This window comes from Lithobates pipiens, unplaced genomic scaffold (genome assembly GCF_037356315.1).
Source record: "Lithobates pipiens isolate NorthernLeopardFrog02 unplaced genomic scaffold, aLitPip1_a1.2 Scaffold_3, whole genome shotgun sequence".
Taxonomy (NCBI): domain Eukaryota; kingdom Metazoa; phylum Chordata; class Amphibia; order Anura; family Ranidae; genus Lithobates; species Lithobates pipiens.
Window position 1 is genome coordinate 149,673,284 of NW_027507790.1, and position 17,744 is coordinate 149,691,027.

General features: G+C 40.6%; 1 protein-coding gene across 1 annotated transcript in view; it reads right to left on the bottom strand.

Moving 5' to 3' along the window:
* SLF1 (SMC5/6 complex localization factor 1) overlaps positions 1-17,744 on the bottom strand; it is a 187,256-nt gene that overhangs the window by 144,167 nt on the left and 25,345 nt on the right. The window contains exons 2-4 of the mRNA XM_077462392.1: positions 11,631-12,055; positions 7,255-7,330; positions 858-1,101 (exon numbers count right to left, since the gene is read on the bottom strand). Of these exons, the coding sequence (XP_077318518.1) occupies positions 858-1,101; positions 7,255-7,330; positions 11,631-11,744 (434 nt within the window). The 5' untranslated portion in view covers positions 11,745-12,055. The remainder of the gene's footprint in view (positions 1-857; positions 1,102-7,254; positions 7,331-11,630; positions 12,056-17,744) is intronic.

The window sequence follows — 17,744 nt, forward strand, 5'->3', positions numbered from 1 at the left end:
TTGCATCTTAATTCATGTATGGTCCGCCTTCCATAACAACACATGAACATAGGCTGTAGTGGAAATCTCCTATCTGACCTCTCAGTACTGGACAGACCCTGCAATTTATAATGTAACCGTGATATACTGATCAGCCAAAAAGGTATATAGTGGCAGTATTAGCATTTTAATGTCAAAAGAAGATTTATAAGCTGCGGGCATCGGGGGGGGGGGGTGGTCGGCGGGTGGACAGAAGATTAATTATTTTCATAGAATGAAATTTCATTGAATTTTATTGAATCACCAAGGTTCTGTCCTAAATTTCTACACAAATAACCCTCTGTCATCATAGACCCCTCTGCAAATCGCCTTTTCCCCTCCATCTATTCCTACATTGTTCTCCTCATATACTAGTACTTACATAACACTGTAGCAAATCCCAAAACTTACCATATGGAGAGACATAGTGGAGGAAACAACTGCATGCAATTATACAGACAACTTAAAATACAGTTGTTACAGAAATATAGTAGTTTGTGTGCTCATATCTAGATCTCAAGTAAAAACGAGTATACTTAAGATGATTTACATTGACCAGCAATCTGAAATTTTAAGATGAGGCTTTTGTTATGACTAGTTGGAGAACACCTTGGCTGTATACTGTATAACTGCAACACAACCTATACACACACTAAAGCTTTAAAATGAAAATACAATGTAAGCTTGTATACTAAGGATAGTTTAATTGTGATAGTGTACATATTATTCAAAAACACATAAACACGTGTCCTTTATAAAGATGGCAGAGCCAAGCTTAGCCAAATGAAATGAAGCAGGCTTTTATCTTGCGTCTTTAGCAGAGGGGAATCACATCCTACCTCAGAAAAGACTCCCTTTCTTTATCAGCATTCTCAATGAGAAGGACCACTTTCCATCTGCTGAAGGCCCCAAGAGCACGAGAGTGTGTCAGGTGTTCGCGCCATCTTTTTGGTGCAGCTTGCATCTGAGGTGAATAATGGGCGTCTCTTTCCATTTTATATCCCCATTCGTAAGTCGTTTCATCAAGCCATCTGCCGCTTTCTGCACTGTTAATTACGTACTCTTTAGTCAGTACCCACTTTCCTGGAAAGTAAATTAACTGTGAGCCAAAAAAATAATAAAATTGTGGGGACAAATAGTAAATAAAAGGATGATCAGCACAGCAATTAAATCCCAGTCTTTAAAAAAACAAACAAAAAAAAAAAAAACTACACGGCCCCAGAAATTTCCTTGAAAGCATTTTTGTCACTGTCAGTCATGACATTAACAAGCCCTAATAACTTTCAGCATAGTTATAAGATACAGTTGTATATAAAGAAAGTAAAAATGGATCAACTTGTATATTCAATATATGAAAAAGGCACCTTATCAAAGTGTTATTTAGGCTGCCATGGTTTTCCTTTTTAATTATAAAAAGAGACAGTATTTACAGTGAATGACAATGACTGAGAAGTGCTGGTGTCTTATTTTTTATTTTTTTTTAATCTTCAGCCCTCTGCTCACCTGGATACCTCTGCAAATGTGATCTTTTGGTGCTGCGGGGGTTAGTACAAGAGGCTGCACCTGTTACAGGCACTCATCAAAAATGCCAACTATGCCCATCCTTTCTCCCCATCCTAATAAGAGCTGCAATATTGCTTCCTGCAATGAAATTGGATCTATGAATGGATCATTCATAGAACTCTTCTTACTGCAGGAAGAGATAGTCCAGCTTTTACGAATGGAGCAGGGGGCAGAAAGGGCGGGCATAGTTGGCATATTTGACATATGCCTATGACAGGTCCAGTGGCTCAATTTAAAGAATAAGTAAACCTTTCTATACATGTTACACTGATATTTAGGATGTAACATGTTTAGCATAAGACTTTGTAGCAGCATTCTTGGGATCTTCTCCCTGTATTCGCTGCCACAACTCAAAGAGCATGGCCAAAAGATCACTGCTGCAGGGGGTGGATGTGACCAGAGAACTGAAAATTTCAAAAAAACAGCCATCAGCACAAGGGACACTTCTCATTCATAGTAAGCTTTTGTGATTTAGAAAACAAAAAAACAAAACACTTGAAGTCACCGCCGGGGGCATATGTGATAGGGTGACAACCACGAGTCCAAGAGCCGCTTGAAAATGACTCTTGGAACAGTTGTTTTTTTTTTCAACACACTCCTGCCTGCTAGAGCAGACAGGAGTATGCCTACATTTGTATAGCCGAATTTCTGCTTTCATGTGGAAGTGACATGAGCAGATGTGAAGCCAGCCAATCACTTCCACGAGCTCTGCTGTCTAGTGTGGTCATGGAGGGTATGGCTATGTGGGGCAGAGGGACTGCAACAAACATCCGTTCCTTGATCCTCACGGAACAAGGAACTTCTGTGAATAGACTAGCAAGCAATGTGTACGATGTCACTTCCTTCTTCAGCGCTGTCATTATCTGGGATTGGTGCATGAGAAAGAAGTTGTTGGAACACCATCTGTGTTCCATCAGCTGCAGAAGAAATATACAGGCTCTAATATACCCCAAAAGTCTCCATAAAGAGAACCTGTCACCTATATGCCATTATTTGTGATGCTATTGGTCCCCTATGTGATAGCAATAAAGTTCTGTTAAAAAAAAAAAAAAAGTTTTAAAAATGTAAAAAGATTCCCAAAACATTTTGAAGCCTCCCCCACATATACATACAAAAACGCAAGTGTTGGGACACCTATGCACAAAAACAGCCATTACCCATGATACCCTAACACATGTTAAATATCACCACACACACACCAAAGTCAGATCAATAATTCTAGCACCAAAACAACTAAACTGATAACGCAAGTGTTGGGACACCTATGCACAAAAACAGCCATTACCCATGATACCCCAACACATGTTAAATATCACCACACACACACCAAAGTCATATCAATAATTCTAGCACCAAAACAACTAAACTGATAACCCACAGGGGCTTTTAAAATATAAGTTTTTTTGCCGTTTCCTGGGAGCACACAATTTTAAGGCTTAACATGCTGGGTGTATCTATTTATTCGGTGTATCCTCATCTTATATATTTTACTAACTGGGCAATTTATTGTGTTTTTGTGCACTAAAATAAATTTTTGTGTATTTTTTACTAAAAGTTTGCATTGTGCTAATATTGTATGACATAAAAATTGAAACTACCACTATTTTATTCTGTAGGGTGTCTGCTTTCAGAAAATAGATTATGTTTGGGGGTTTTAAGTAATCCTCAGCCCTAAAATGATTTTTAAAACATGTAAACAGAAAATGTAAAAAATGCCTGAGGGACTCAAGTGGATAACAAGGGCCTTCATGGCAGGATCATACCGTATTATGTTAATGAAAGGTGCAGATTTGAGAAGATTAAAAACAATTTAAAAATGTCGGGGAGCCCCGGACACTGGGAAACCACTTACGTTTTTAATAAAGAACATGCTACATTCACAAGTATCTACCTTGATATGCAAGTACAATGCCAAATAAGTCTATATTGTTTGTTAATTCTATTTCGGTTCTAATGTCCTGTCATTTGCATTCTTCACTAGAACTATGCTCTATGTTTTTTGTCTACCACTGATGAAGGAGACCACAAGAGCTCCGAAACGCGTAGGGTTACAAGCTCTGCAGCTAATTGTATCCTGGATAGGTGATAAGTTCATCAACTAAACTGTACCCTGTACATTGGCATGTTTGTTCATTAACTACTTTTGTGATATGTTTTTTATCAATGTTTTGAATAAATAAAATTGTTTCTATATATTCCACTGTTGTACGTGTCTCCAAAGTCCACCACCAGGGGTTTTTCTTCTTATACAATTTAAAAATGTATCCAAGAAATAACTTACTTTGCAACGATTACTGCTTTAATGTTTGATTTAGAACTGATCATCTAAAATTTAGATAAATCTAATATAATATATATATATATAATATCCATGCATGTCTGTGTGTATATGTATGCATTTTTTTTGGGGTGGGTTCAGAAACAAACATACCATTACACATACCCAATGGGGCTGATGTACTAAAACGGTAGAGTGCAAAATCTGGTGCAGCTCTGCATAGAAACTAATCAGCTTCCAGGTTTTTTTTTGTCAAAGCTGAACAAGCTGAAGTTAGAAGCTAACTGGCTACCATGCACAACTGCACCAGATTTTGTAATCACCAGTTTTAGTAAATAAACCCCAAAATGTATTTGGTGCTGTATCCCAAACAATAAGACCCCTTTTCACACCGCCGAGGCCCGGGTGCCAGCGGTAAAACTGCGCTATTTGGCTACTAGTGGGGCAGTTTTAACCCCCACTAGCGGCCGAGAAAGGGTTAAAAAACAGCCGCAAAAGAGTTAAAACTACTGCAAACAGCTATGCCAGCGGTATAGCAGCGCTGCCCCACTGATTTCAATGGGCAGGAGCGGTGTATGCACCACTCCTTCACCGCTCCAACGATGCCTTTAGCAGGAATTTCTTTTAGCTTCCTGCCAGTGCACCACTCCAGTGTGAAAGCCCTCGGGGTTATCACATTGGAGAGACAGCAGCGGCTGTTTCAGGGTGCTTTGTAGGCACTATTTTTAGCGCTGTAGCGCCTGCAAAGTGCCCCAGTGTGAAAGGGGTCTTAGCTTCAGCTTTAAAATGTAAGATCTTTGTTAGTTCTGTTTAAAGTTTATGATCCTGTTTTGAGCTATGGTGATTAAGAAATGGTGTTGCGCTCCAGCTAAATAAATCAAAATACACTAACAAATACCTGGGTAACAGCAGTAGGGTAAAAGATAAACGTGGGACTATGTGTTTAAATAAGCTCAGACAATGTGCATCACTTCTAGAGTGCAGTACACCAAATCAAATGGTGCACTTAACATAAAAAACTAAGGTCAGGTGCTGTAACGGGTCCTCTATGTAGAATCTAAAATAGCAGTGAAACTGTTCAGTGCACGCAAATTCATAAATTATATAGTGCAAAAGACAAAAAACATGTAAAATACCTACATTAATAAAAATATAAATATCAGTACCAAAAAGATAAAATAAATGCTAAGTGTAATTATAAAAGGTGCAATAAGCAGTGATAATAAATCAAAAAATGCACATAGTGCTAGTAATATTAATCGAACTCCATGCACAGTGAAACATGTGTTCAAATAAAGGCTCCAAAGCAGAAATAAGGTAAACTATAATTTTGCAAAAAACATGTCCATTCAGTGGTAAACGAAGACAATATCCTGCGTGCCCGGGAAGAAAACGGGAGGTGAGTTCCACCAGTGCTCCTGTGCGTATTGTGTCCTCACACTAGGTGCAGTAATTACCTTACCTTACTGCTGTAAGGTAAACAGCACTTCCAAAGTAGCACTTGTTGTCCAATGGTGCAGGTTCAATAGGTAATATAATCCTAGACACTCATTCACCGTAGGCACGTTGTAACATGCAGAGAAAGCAAGGGGAACACTCCAATAGTGAAGTATGTATTCACAATTTATTGGATACAAAAACGAAGGTTTAGGTACTCACATTTAAAACAGTTTAAAATAAGCACAAATAAATAAACGATCGAACGCCACGTTCGTGCTTCCGGACGTCACTTCCGGTGTCCTCACTGGCCAACTGGAACACAATTGGCCAGTGAGGACACCGGAAGTACGAACGTGGCGTTCGATCGTTTATTTATTTGTGCTTATTTTAAACTGTTTTAAATGTGAGTACCTAAACCTTCGTTTTTGTATCCAATAAATTGTGAATACATACTTCACTATTGGAGTGTTCCCCTTGCTTTCTCTGCATGTTACAACGTGCCTACGGTGAATGAGTGTCTAGGATTATATTACCTATTGAACCTGCACCATTGGACAACAAGTGCTACTTTGGAAGTGCTGTTTACCTTACAGCAGTAAGGTAAGGTAATTACTGCACCTAGTGTGAGGACACAATACGCACAGGAGCACTGGTGGAACTCACCTCCCGTTTTCTTCCCGGGCACGCAGGATATTGTCTTCGTTTACCACTGAATGGACATGTTTTTTGCAAAATTATAGTTTACCTTATTTCTGCTTTGGAGCCTTTATTTGAACACATGTTTCACTGTGCATGGAGTTCGATTAATATTACTAGCACTATGTGCATTTTTTGATTTATTATCACTGCTTATTGCACCTTTTATAATTACACTTAGCATTTATTTTATCTTTTTGGTACTGATATTAATATTTTTATTAATGTAGGTATTTTACATGTTTTTTGTCTTTTGCACTATATAATTTATGAATTTGCGTGCACTGAACACGGTTTCACTGCTATTTTAGATTCTACATAGAGGACCCGTTACAGCACCTGACCTTAGTTTTTTATGTTAAGTGCACCATTTGATTTGGTGTACTGCACTCTAGAAGTGATGCACATTGTCTGAGCTTATTTAAACACATAGTCCCACGTTTATCTTTTACCCTTCTGCTGTTACCCAGGTATTTGTTAGTGTATTTTGATTTATTTAGCTGGAGCGCACCACCATTTCTTAATCACCATCACTTATTCTGGGGAGGGTTAACACCCCTGCCGGTGTTTTGCTGCAACCACACTGTTTTTAGGACACACAGGTTGGCGCGAGAATACCTTTACTCCCACTTCTGTTTTGAGCTATGATTGAATTATCGCAACCTTATTGTAGGTACTTGTGGCAAACGTACTGCACTTTATGTTACTTGTTTATTCTTGTAATTCTTTTTTCAATTTAGCCTAGGTTCATACCGACAGCGGGATTAAAACTGTGCGAGTCAGCTGAACTCACACGATTTCATACCCGCATGTCAGTCCGACTTCAGAGACATCTGTACCTGCACAGATGTCTATACAAATTGCACCCCGAAGTCACCAAAAGCAGTACAGAAACTACTTTTGTGAATCAGTGCGGCACCGCAAAGTCGGCATTGCACCGATACGGACAGTGCCATTGGAATGCATTCCATTTGTAATGCGATTTGACATGCAAAATTGCATCAATGTGAACCTAGGCAAAAACTATTGAAACATAACCCACTATTGTTTTTGTTTTTTTCTCTCTGTGTCCTGCTGGGAAGATAAAAAAGGCCATGTAGCGATACCAACAAGACTTTGTAATGTGGACAAAATGCATAATGAAATTGCTGTAAAATACATCCATTCAAGTCTTGGTTGGTAAGATCAGCACTTTCATACTTAGGGCTAAGCAGGATTTAGAAACTGCTAAAAGCTAAAATAGCTTGAGGGGTACTAACCTGAAGCACAGGCTGCTAGCCACTTTTCACTTCTGCAAGGATTCTTTGCAATTAGGTGTGTACAGCTTTTAAATTTCTGAAAATGCAAATGTTATATTTATTTACTTTGCTTTTTTGAGTTAATAAAAATAAAAAATATACTGTATAGTGCAAATTCAGTCGTCTTGGAATAGAGGTCAGCTAACATGAATTACAATTTTTTACTGTGATAGAATAATGATTAGTAACATTTACAGATATATAGGTAGATATTGTGGAGTTTCTCAGACCTGAAGTATGTTTAACACACTGGTGCGACTTGTCATGCGATTTGACCGTTCCAAATCACATGACAAGTCGCACCCCTTTGCCAGCATTGGAACCGTTCATATTGCCGCGATTACGAAAAATCTTCCTGCACTACTTTTTACTGATTTCATTACATAGACTTCTATTAACCACTTCCATCCCGCTAAACATCAACATGACGTCCTGGGCTTTTAGTGGAGGTGTCTGAATGATGCCTGCCTTACAGGATGCTTCTACCGGCTCACCTGTGTGATCGGTAAGCCAGAGAAGGAATCTGCAGGTGACGGAAGTTTACCATAGAGCGGATTGAGAATCAGATGGTCCCCGGCCACCTCTATGACTCTCGGAGGCCGGGTGCAACATTATGATATCCCAACCACCACCGGCAGATGTACACAACGAAAGGATGAGATAGTTTTTCCTGCTATTTTTTTTCTTTTTTATCTCAGCCTTTCCAGCCTAGAGGAGAGATGTGATAGACCACACATGTCTCCATAAATAGGACCTGTCATTCCCTATCCCTTTTACAAGGGATGGTTACATTCCTTGTAATAGGAAAAAAAGATGCTGTATCTGAGCCAACGAGGGGAGAGAGCACCTCGCCCCTCGTGCACATGACTGGATTGAGATTGGGCTCAGATATGTATTTAAAAATAGAAAAATGGAGAAACCCCCTAGAAGTGGGATTTTATAGGTACTACCATGTTCACATACGTAGGAAAATATATATAAAAAATGTTTTATTATACAAAAAAAATACATAATTACAATATCACAGAAACATATAAATAATCAAGGATGCATAACAATACACAAAAAATCATGGATAGGTGTAATGGAGTAACCCAACCCCAACAACGTTTCAGAGAGGAGTCGTATTCTCCTTCATCAGGGTTTTTTTTCGGGTAACACCATATATCCTAATCACTAGATATGTACATTCTAGCATCCACAACAATTTTAAAATAAATGCAGAAGAGACATCCTGACGCAGGGGCCAATCCGAATCCCATCCAACCAGATATTCTTTAAAGAGTATATAGATGGTAAACAAGAAAAAGGAAAATTGGAAAAGGCAAGGGAATAATATTGCATTCCCCCTCTTAATCAACTATCCTATCAGCCACACTGCAGTCCAAAATATGAGACCAACAGGGGGCCTACATGTGCACTGGGGCCCAGAAGAGGCTGGAGAATCTTAGTCAAACAGTGATGTCGCTTATAGGCCACTAATAAACAGGACAGGGACGCATCAAGGGCCCCGGGTTCCATGTAGTTGTACCCACTGCACATACTGGGTTTAAGTCATGGCCCCACCAAGTATGCCAAAACCAGTATCCGTCTCCAAGCCCATGGAGACGGGTGGAGACGGACACTGGTTTTGGCATACTTGGTGGGGCCATGACTTGAACCCAGTCTGTGCAGTGGGTACAACTTCATTGGCCCCTGCGTCAGGATGTCTCTTCTGCATTTATTTTAAAATTGTTTTGAATGTTAGAATGTACCTATCTAGTGATTAAGATATATGGCGTTACCCGAAAAAAAACCCTGATGAAGGAGAATACGACTCCTCTCTGAAACGTCATTGGGTTTGGGTTACTCCATTACACCTATCCATGATTTTTTGTGTATTGTTATGCATCCTTGATTATTTACAGTGGTGTGAAAAAGTGTTTGCCCCCTTCCTCATTTCCTGTTCCTTTGCATGTTTGTCACACTTAAGTGTTTCGGAACATCAAACCAATTTAAACAATAGTCAAGGACAACACAAGTAAACACAAAATTCAATTTGTAAATGAAGGTGTTTATTATTAAAGGTGAAAAAAAATCCAAACCATCATGGCCCTGTGTGAAAAAGTGATTGCCCCCTAAACCTAATAACTGGTTGGGCCACCCTTAGCAGCAACAACTGCAACCAAACGTTTGCGATAACGTGCAATGAGGCTTTTACAGCGTCCTGGAGGAATTTTGGCCCACTCATCTTTGCAGAATTGTCCTAATTCAGTTACATTAGAGGGTTTTCGAGCATGAACGGCCTTTTTAAGGTCATACCACAACATCTCAATAGGATTCAGGTCAGGACTTTGGCTAGGCCACTCCAAAGTCTTCATTTTGTTTTTCTTCAGCCATTCGGTGGTGGACTTGCTGGTGTGTTTAGGATCATTGTCCTGCTGCAGAACCCAAGTTCGTTTCAGCTTGAGTACACGAACAGATGGTCGGACATTCTCCTTCAGGATCTCTTGGTAGACAGCAGAATTCATAGTTCCTTTTATCACGGCAAGTCTTCCAGGTCCTGAAGCAGCAAAACAGCCCCAGACCATCACACTACCACCACCATATTTTACTGTTGGTATAATGTTCTTTTTATGAAATGCAGTGTTCCTTCTACGCCAGATATACTTGGACACACACCTTCCAAAGAGTTCCACTTTTGTCTCATCGGTCCACAGAATGTTGTCCCAAAAGTCTTGGGGATCATCAAGATGTGTTGTGGAGAAATTGAGACGAACTTTGATGTTCTTTTTGCTCAGCAGTGGTTTTCTCCTTGGAACTCTGCCATGCAGGCCATTTTTGCCCAGTCTTTTCCTGATGGTGGAGGCATGAACGCTGACCTTAACTGAGGCAAGTGAGGCCTGCAGTTCCTTGGACGTTGTTGTGGGGTCTTTTGTGACCTCTTGGATGAGTCGTCGCTGCGCTCTTGGGGTAATTTTGGGCAGCCGGCCACTCCTGGGAAGGTTCCCCACTGTTCCATGTCTTCGCCATTTGTGGATAATGGCTCTCACTGTGGTTCGCTGGATTCCCAAAGCTTTGGAAATGGCTTTATAACCCTTTCCAGACTGATAGATCTCAATTACTTTCTTTCTCAATTGTTCCTGAATTTCTTTGGGTCTCGGCATGATGTGTAGCTTTTAAGGATCTTCTGGTGGACCTTACTGTGTCAAGCAGCTCCTATTTAAGTGATGCCTTGATCGTGAACAGGTGTGGCAATAATCAGGCCTGGGTGTGGCTAGAGAAATTGAACTCAGGTGTGGACAACCATAGTTATAGTATGTTTTAACAAGGGGGGCAATCACTTTTTCACACAGGGCCATGATGGTTTGGATTTTTTTCCCCCTTTAATAATAAACACCTTCATTTACAAATTGCATTTTGTGTTTACTTGTGTTGTCCTTGACTATTGTTTAAATTGGTTTGATGTTCCGAAACACTTAAGTGTGACAAACATGCAAAGGAACAGGAAATGAGGAAGGGGGCAAACACTTTTTCACACCACTGTATATGTTTCTATGATATTGTAATTATGTATTTTTTTTGTATAATAAAAACATTTTTATATATATTTTCCCAAGTATGTGAATACGGTAGTACCTATGAAGTCCCACTTCTAGGGGGTTTCTCCATTTTTCTATCCTTCTGGGGATTTATTTCAGATAGCTCTGTTTCAGCTATGTATTTAGGGGGGCTTCAGGGGAAGCTGCATGCAGAATGTTTTTTTCCCAACTGCATTGAATGCAGTAAGGTAAAAAAAAAAAGCCTTGTGCCTTTACAACCACTTTAACTATCCTGTGTATTACAGGCATATATATAAAAAATTTAAAACGGAAAGCGTAACTCCAGATACATAATTTAAAACAACCTGTTAATAGAATAATTATTTTTCAGTCACTTGTAATTCACATTTTGCCAGGATAGCGACACCACTATTTACTACTGCAGCTTCCTGTGTCATCTACCATTTTAGTGGGCTACAAAAACACTGCTGGAGGTACTTTCTGTGCTTTCATCTTCCTTCCATATGAAAAACCTCTAGCTTTTGCTAACTAAAACATGTTAGACTGGGAGCACTGTGCAACAGAACAGCTTGACTTGCTCACAAGGCTCTCACTCAAATTTCTGCTATAAAAAGGAGGAATGTGAAAGACAATATAAAAATAGACTTCCAGTTATTTATATACCACCATTTTAAAACGCATGTAACTGTTTTTTATTAAACACATAACTGGTCTAAAAGATATAAAAAAAATGTAGGGGGGGGGGGCTGCCTTAAAAAGGTGAAGTTATCATCTAATGATAAAAAGTGTACTTACTTCACTATCAATAAATTCGCAGGGTAGCTTGCTGAGCATTCCGGCCAAAGAATCTTTTTCTGCGTCTCTGAAACCAGTCAGCTGAACAATTACTTGCCTCACAGGCACTTCCATCTGAAAAGAGTAATGGGCCCCTTTTCACAAATAGATCAAATGGGGACTGATTGAGTAGGAAAGGGGAAGAGTAGTGTGTTTATATATTCCAATGCTTCAGTTTGTCAGTAGGAGGTTCCAATCCCAATGACTTCCAGGATCAAAATTTGTTCTGTACCCCAATATCCTTCTCTATGACACACAGATCCTCAAAAGACGATGATGCCTTGATTGCATATGATTTCAAGGAATCACTGAAATCATTCAAAAAGGGAGCTTCTACCTTACCCCTGTTCCACGGTTTCCCCTTGATCATTTTGTGTAGAGGAGCCCTTTAAGAAGAAAATATAATACAATGCACTTAATATATGAGACAAACTGAAGAAGTATAAACAAAACAAATTGCTTAAAAACATTCATACATAAATTTATTTTTATTCAGTAGTGGTTAATTACATTGGTGATCAATGGTCTGTGGCATGATCCATTTTTTCTGCACAGCTTTTTACACTGCCAACAGGACCTTGAATACTGCAATGTAATGCATGATCCCCATTTTTAGCTCAGCTACTTCTATCCTCTATTCATTCTTCCCTTCAGTGCCCAGATCCAATGTTCATGGTGTATGGCTGGGCAGTTCTTAATCAAAATATATACTGATATGCAGCCATTTCTTTCTATCCCATGATGCAATGCAGGGATGGGAAAACATTGTAACAGCAGAAACATTAAAATAATGAATGTTTAAGTTTGGCCTAACACATTAGAGGTCGACCGATATATCGGCCGGCCGATATATCGGCCGATATTTGCCGTTTTTTAAATAATCGGCATCGGCCAAATGTGTTGATAAAAAGCCGATTCTACAGTGGGACTTTGAAATGACTTCTGTAAGAAGTCAGTGTAAGTTGCCTGAGTCGTCATAGCAACACTTTCCTCCTCTCTGGGCAGACTGCCAAGAAAAGAACTAAATGATACAATGTTTACACTTCTGAATGAATGAAGTCATCTCTGTGTAGAAGTTCTCAGTTTAACCATTTAAAGACTAAATCTTTTCTGACACTTGTTGCTTACAAGTAAAAATCCTGTATTTTCTGCCAGAAAATCACTTAGACCCCCCAAAAATTATATATATTTTTTTAGCAGAGATCCTAGGGAATAAAATAGCGGTTGTTGCAATATTTTATGTCACACGGCATTTGCACAGAGGTCTTTCAAATGCATTTTTTTGGGAAAAAAAGACACCATTTAAAAAATAAAAATAAAATAAAAACAGTAAAGTTAGCCCATTTTTTTTTTTTTTGTCCAAAAGTTTTGACTACCCGTTTTTATTTAATATATAGGTTTTTTTTTTTTATCTAGATCATACATACAAGTAAACTGATTGGAGGTTTGTTTTGTTTAATAAATGTTTAAAGCGGGAGTCCGCCGGGACTCCGCGTTTTTTTTTTTTTTTTTTTATGCCAGCAGCTACAAATACTGCAGCTGCTGACTTTTAAAATAGTGACACTTACCTGTCCAGCGCGCCTGCGATGTTGGCACCCGAAGCCGATCTCTAGATCGACACTCGAGTGCTGCCGCCGCCATCTTGGGTATGGGAATCAGGAAATGGAGCCTTTCGGCTTAATTTCCCGGTTCCCTACTGCGCATGCGCGAGCCGCGCTGCGCAATGAGGACGGTCCCCGCTGCCTCTGGGATCTGTGTGTTTCCCAGCAGGCAGCAGGGCACTTGCGGAAAGGGGCGTAATGTACGCCCCTTTCCGCAGAGAGCTAGCCCGGAAGTGGGTGCAGTTACCTGGATTATCCAGGTAACTGCACCCCCCTCCCCCCTGAAAGGTGCCAATTGTGGCGCCGGAGGGGGGGAGGAATCCGATGAGCGGAAGGTCCATTTTAGGGTGGACCTCGGCTTTAAGTGTAAGAAATTTTCTGTATCACTTATGAAGGCTGCTTTCACACTGGAGCAGGCAGATGTTGATGGTAAAACGCAAGTTTTAACGGCTCTTTACCATCATTTTAGCGGTGCTATTTGGCTGCTAGTGGGGCACATATAACCCAGCTAGCGGCCAAGGAAGAGGTTAAATGCGCCCATGAAGCACCGCTGCCAAATCGCATTGCATGCGCTTCGGCAGTGGTGCCCATTCATATCAATGGGCAGGAGTGGTGGAGGAGCGGTATACACCACTCCAAACGTGCTGCTTGCAGGACTTTTTTTTTTAAGATCCTGCCAGCGCATCGCCTCAGTGTGAAAGCACTCTGTCTTTCACACAGACTGCAGGGGAGCCATTTTGCAGGCACTTTACAGGCGCTATTTTTAGCCCAAAAGCGCCTTAAAAAACGCCCCAGTGGGAAAGGTGTGTTAGATCAAGGGGGATTAAAAATAAATAAATAAAATCGGCCTAACATATCGGCCCAAAAAAATCGGCATCATATATCGGCTATCGGCCGCCATGATTTCTAAATATCGGCATCGGCATCGGCCAGAGAAAAACCCATATCGGTCGACCTCTATAACACATTTCAAAAGAGGTGAAAATATTTTTTGTGAGTTTAACTTTTTTAGACATTATAAAAGATTGTCACCTGTACATAAATTTCAGGTTGAGCCACTGAGCTCTGTAAACATGCTTTTGAACAAAGAAGCTTTATAGACCCTGAACAAAAAGTAAAAATGAGGCAATGAGGCAAGAGCTCCATCTGCTGGCTGCATATGAAAATATAAAATATTCATATGCCATATTTGATATTTACAATATTAAATTAAAACAAAATGTATACATACCTGTCCTGTACTAAATAAAAACATACATTTACAACCTATTCACATTTTATTCTATTTTCAAGAAAATCTGGGTAAAATATATAATACAGCACAAAAACAAAAATACTAATTTTAATGAAATACATAAGCAATGCCGCCAAGTTAGAAACATTACTTGCCATAACCTGGCCATTTCTTAAAGTACAATGACAATTGCCTAAAGGAATTGGAGGTGCTGGCATTCTGGGTATAATCTGGCTGTTTATGGCCAACCTAAAACTAAACAGTTACTTATCTTCAACAAATAATTTATATACAAAAAAATTAAACCAAAATTACCTCAATTAAGCAATTATGGTTAATTAATCAATTATAGTTAGAGGGTCTTTTGAATAATACATCTTAAAAATCAGTTGAAGGCATTAATATCTTCTTATTTTTAAGCAATCGAAAGTATTTTGATTGACACGTGCAAGCTTTAAATAAAGCACTAATTATTCAACTACTGTCAGGTTCATCAGAAAAATCAATTACTTTTAAAGTGATTTATGTGGAACTGTGAACTGTGCTAGAAAGTTCACTTTGCAGACGACATTGCAGATAGAAAGAAAAAATATGAGAATGAAGCTTTTAATGTCAACCGTTACAGATATCATTTTTCATAGTGAAAAGATCAGTGGCAAAATACTCTTATGTTATTTTTTTATTTAAATTATTTGAATAATAGCACCAGAACCCTAATTTTTTTTTGTCTTAGTTGGTTTGTAAATCCTCTATGTGTAGCACTTAGTGGACACTGCATGAAACTTACTGGGAAAGGTGCCTTCTTTAACATCCAACAGCAGTTTTGGCAAATATTTTTCATGCTAGGGTTGCTTTAGGGCAGGGGTAGGCAACCTTTGACAGGTGGCTACCTGAACAACAGGAGAGAAATCAAAGATCACTGGGGTTTGTTTTGTTTTTTTAATTAACTAATAAGGCCTAACTAAACAGTAAGGAAAACTTAGAAAAATATAATAAAACAAATGTCACTGTAAAAATATAAAACTTTAAAAAAATATAATAAGCCTACCTTAAAAGTAGACTGTGCCAGGCAGTAGAGCAGTGGACAGTGTGAGTAAGGCAGTGGATGTGTCAGCAGGGCCGTGGAAGCCATGTGGACAGTGTGAGTAGTTTTTTAATTTAGTTATTTATTTTTTTGTAGGAACCTTGCTGCTTTAGTAAAAGGGAAGCACATAAGGGGCACAGGCAGCAGGAAAAAAAAAAAAGGAACACGGACAGGAGTGGCAGCAGGGAAGGTGTTTACTGAAACCACACCCCTGGATTTTTCTCCTGCAGCAGCTGAATTCCGGTGGGAGGGAAGAGGAGGAGAAGCTGACTTTCAGCTGCTGCAGGAGGAAAATACAGGGGATCGTTGGAAGACATTCATTTTAAAAATCGGAATCTCCAGCAAGTAGCTGGGGATTCAGATATTAGCTGGGGATTCAGACGGCTACATAAGCAGACTTATGCTGGTGCCGGCCCTGCCCATAGAAGTGTACTCTGCCTTCCTCACACCACCCCCTCCCAGTAATGTCCTCTGTCCCCCTCCCCAATAGCAGTGTCCTTTGCCCCTCACCCTCCCAATAGCAGTGTCCTCTGCCCAAGTCCCCCCCCTGTAATAGCATAGCAGTGTCCTCTGCTCCCCCTTCCTCTGCATGGCAGTGTCCTCTCCCTCCCCCCCCCCAGGCAATGATCTCTGCCCCCACCTATGCCTCCATAGCAGTGTCCTCTGCCCCCCCCTTCCACTCCATAACGCTGTAGAGCAGCAGGTATTGGGAGAGGAAGAGCAGCCCTGTGATAATATTTCTGGCTCGGTTTTGTGCTCCTCTCCCCCTCTGCATCCCTGGAGATATCACTGAAGGAGGAGCCTGAGGCACCTAGGGTGTCAGAGGGGGCTGCAGAAGCCTGTGGAAGGGTAACCAGAGTGCAGAATGCACCTGAAAAAATGTGGATCCCTAGGGTAGAAGCCGAGCTCAGAACTACAGGATCGGCTCCAGCCCCATCTTGGGTACACCCCCCTCCCCCACTATTAACAAGCTGGTAATTGGTTGCTAGAATAGCTCTGTACCCAAGCAACTAATCACTTGCCAATTAACTTGAAAAGATCACGCCCTCCGTCCTGAGCTGTGCTGGTTTGTGCCCTCCGCTCTTCAATGCGGGTGAGATCGGCAGAGGCTGGGAGAGAAGGAGTGGCACGGGGGTCAGCAAAGGCATTTTTGCGATCTACCTGTCACCTGCCCTCGGTCGGCAGGTATATTACGAATTATTTATTTACGAAAACTTTTTTTTATTTATTTTTTTAGTATATTTTCACCATAATTAATATTGTTGTTATTTTGCATTTATATGTTGGTTTGTATGACATACATACAGAGGGTTAAAGGTTCATAACAAGGTACTGTAGCACTAATACTTGACGCTCGATTTATGATTTCAATAGAATTGGTCGCATATAATATTTGATTTTTAGAAGTGGTGGTATGTAATAGTAGGTATATTATGATTTTGCACATAGAAGTGGTGATATATGTTTTTAGTTGGCGCAGTCCATTTATATTACGATTGACAGGTTGCCGGCCCCCACTTTAGGGTATTCATTTTAGGAGATAGTTTCAGGGAATGGAAAAGATAGGGCCAGCCAAAGGGTCAGGTTAAGTTTGAAGTCAACGCATGTAATACAGCATACCGTATATACTCGAGTATAAGCCGAGATTTTCAGCCTCTTTTTTGAGGCTGAAAGTGCCCCCCTCGGCTTATACTCGAGTCATCGCTGTCTGTCTGCCCGATCAGCGTGTCGAGCAGACAGACAGCGGCCATTCTAGGATTCAAAGGCCGCGCCTCCGTCTCCGCCTTCGCCTGTGATAGGCGGAACACTGAATTTCCCAGCAGTCTGTGTTCCGCCTATCACGGACGTCCTCTCATCCTCGTCCGTAGTATGAGGATGAGCGGACGTCCATGATAGGCGGACCACTGACTGCTGGGAAATTGAGTGTTCCGCCTATCACGGACATCCGATAGGCGGAACACTCAATTTCCCAGCAGTCAGTGGGAAATTGAGTGTTCCGCCTATCACCGACGGAGGCGCGGCTTTTGAATCCTAGAATGGCCACCGACGAAGAGCTGCGGGACGGGCCGGGACGCAGGCCGGGACGGGACGCAGGCCGGGACGGGACGCAGGCCGGGACGGGACGCAGGCCGGGACGGACACAGGCTGGACGGACA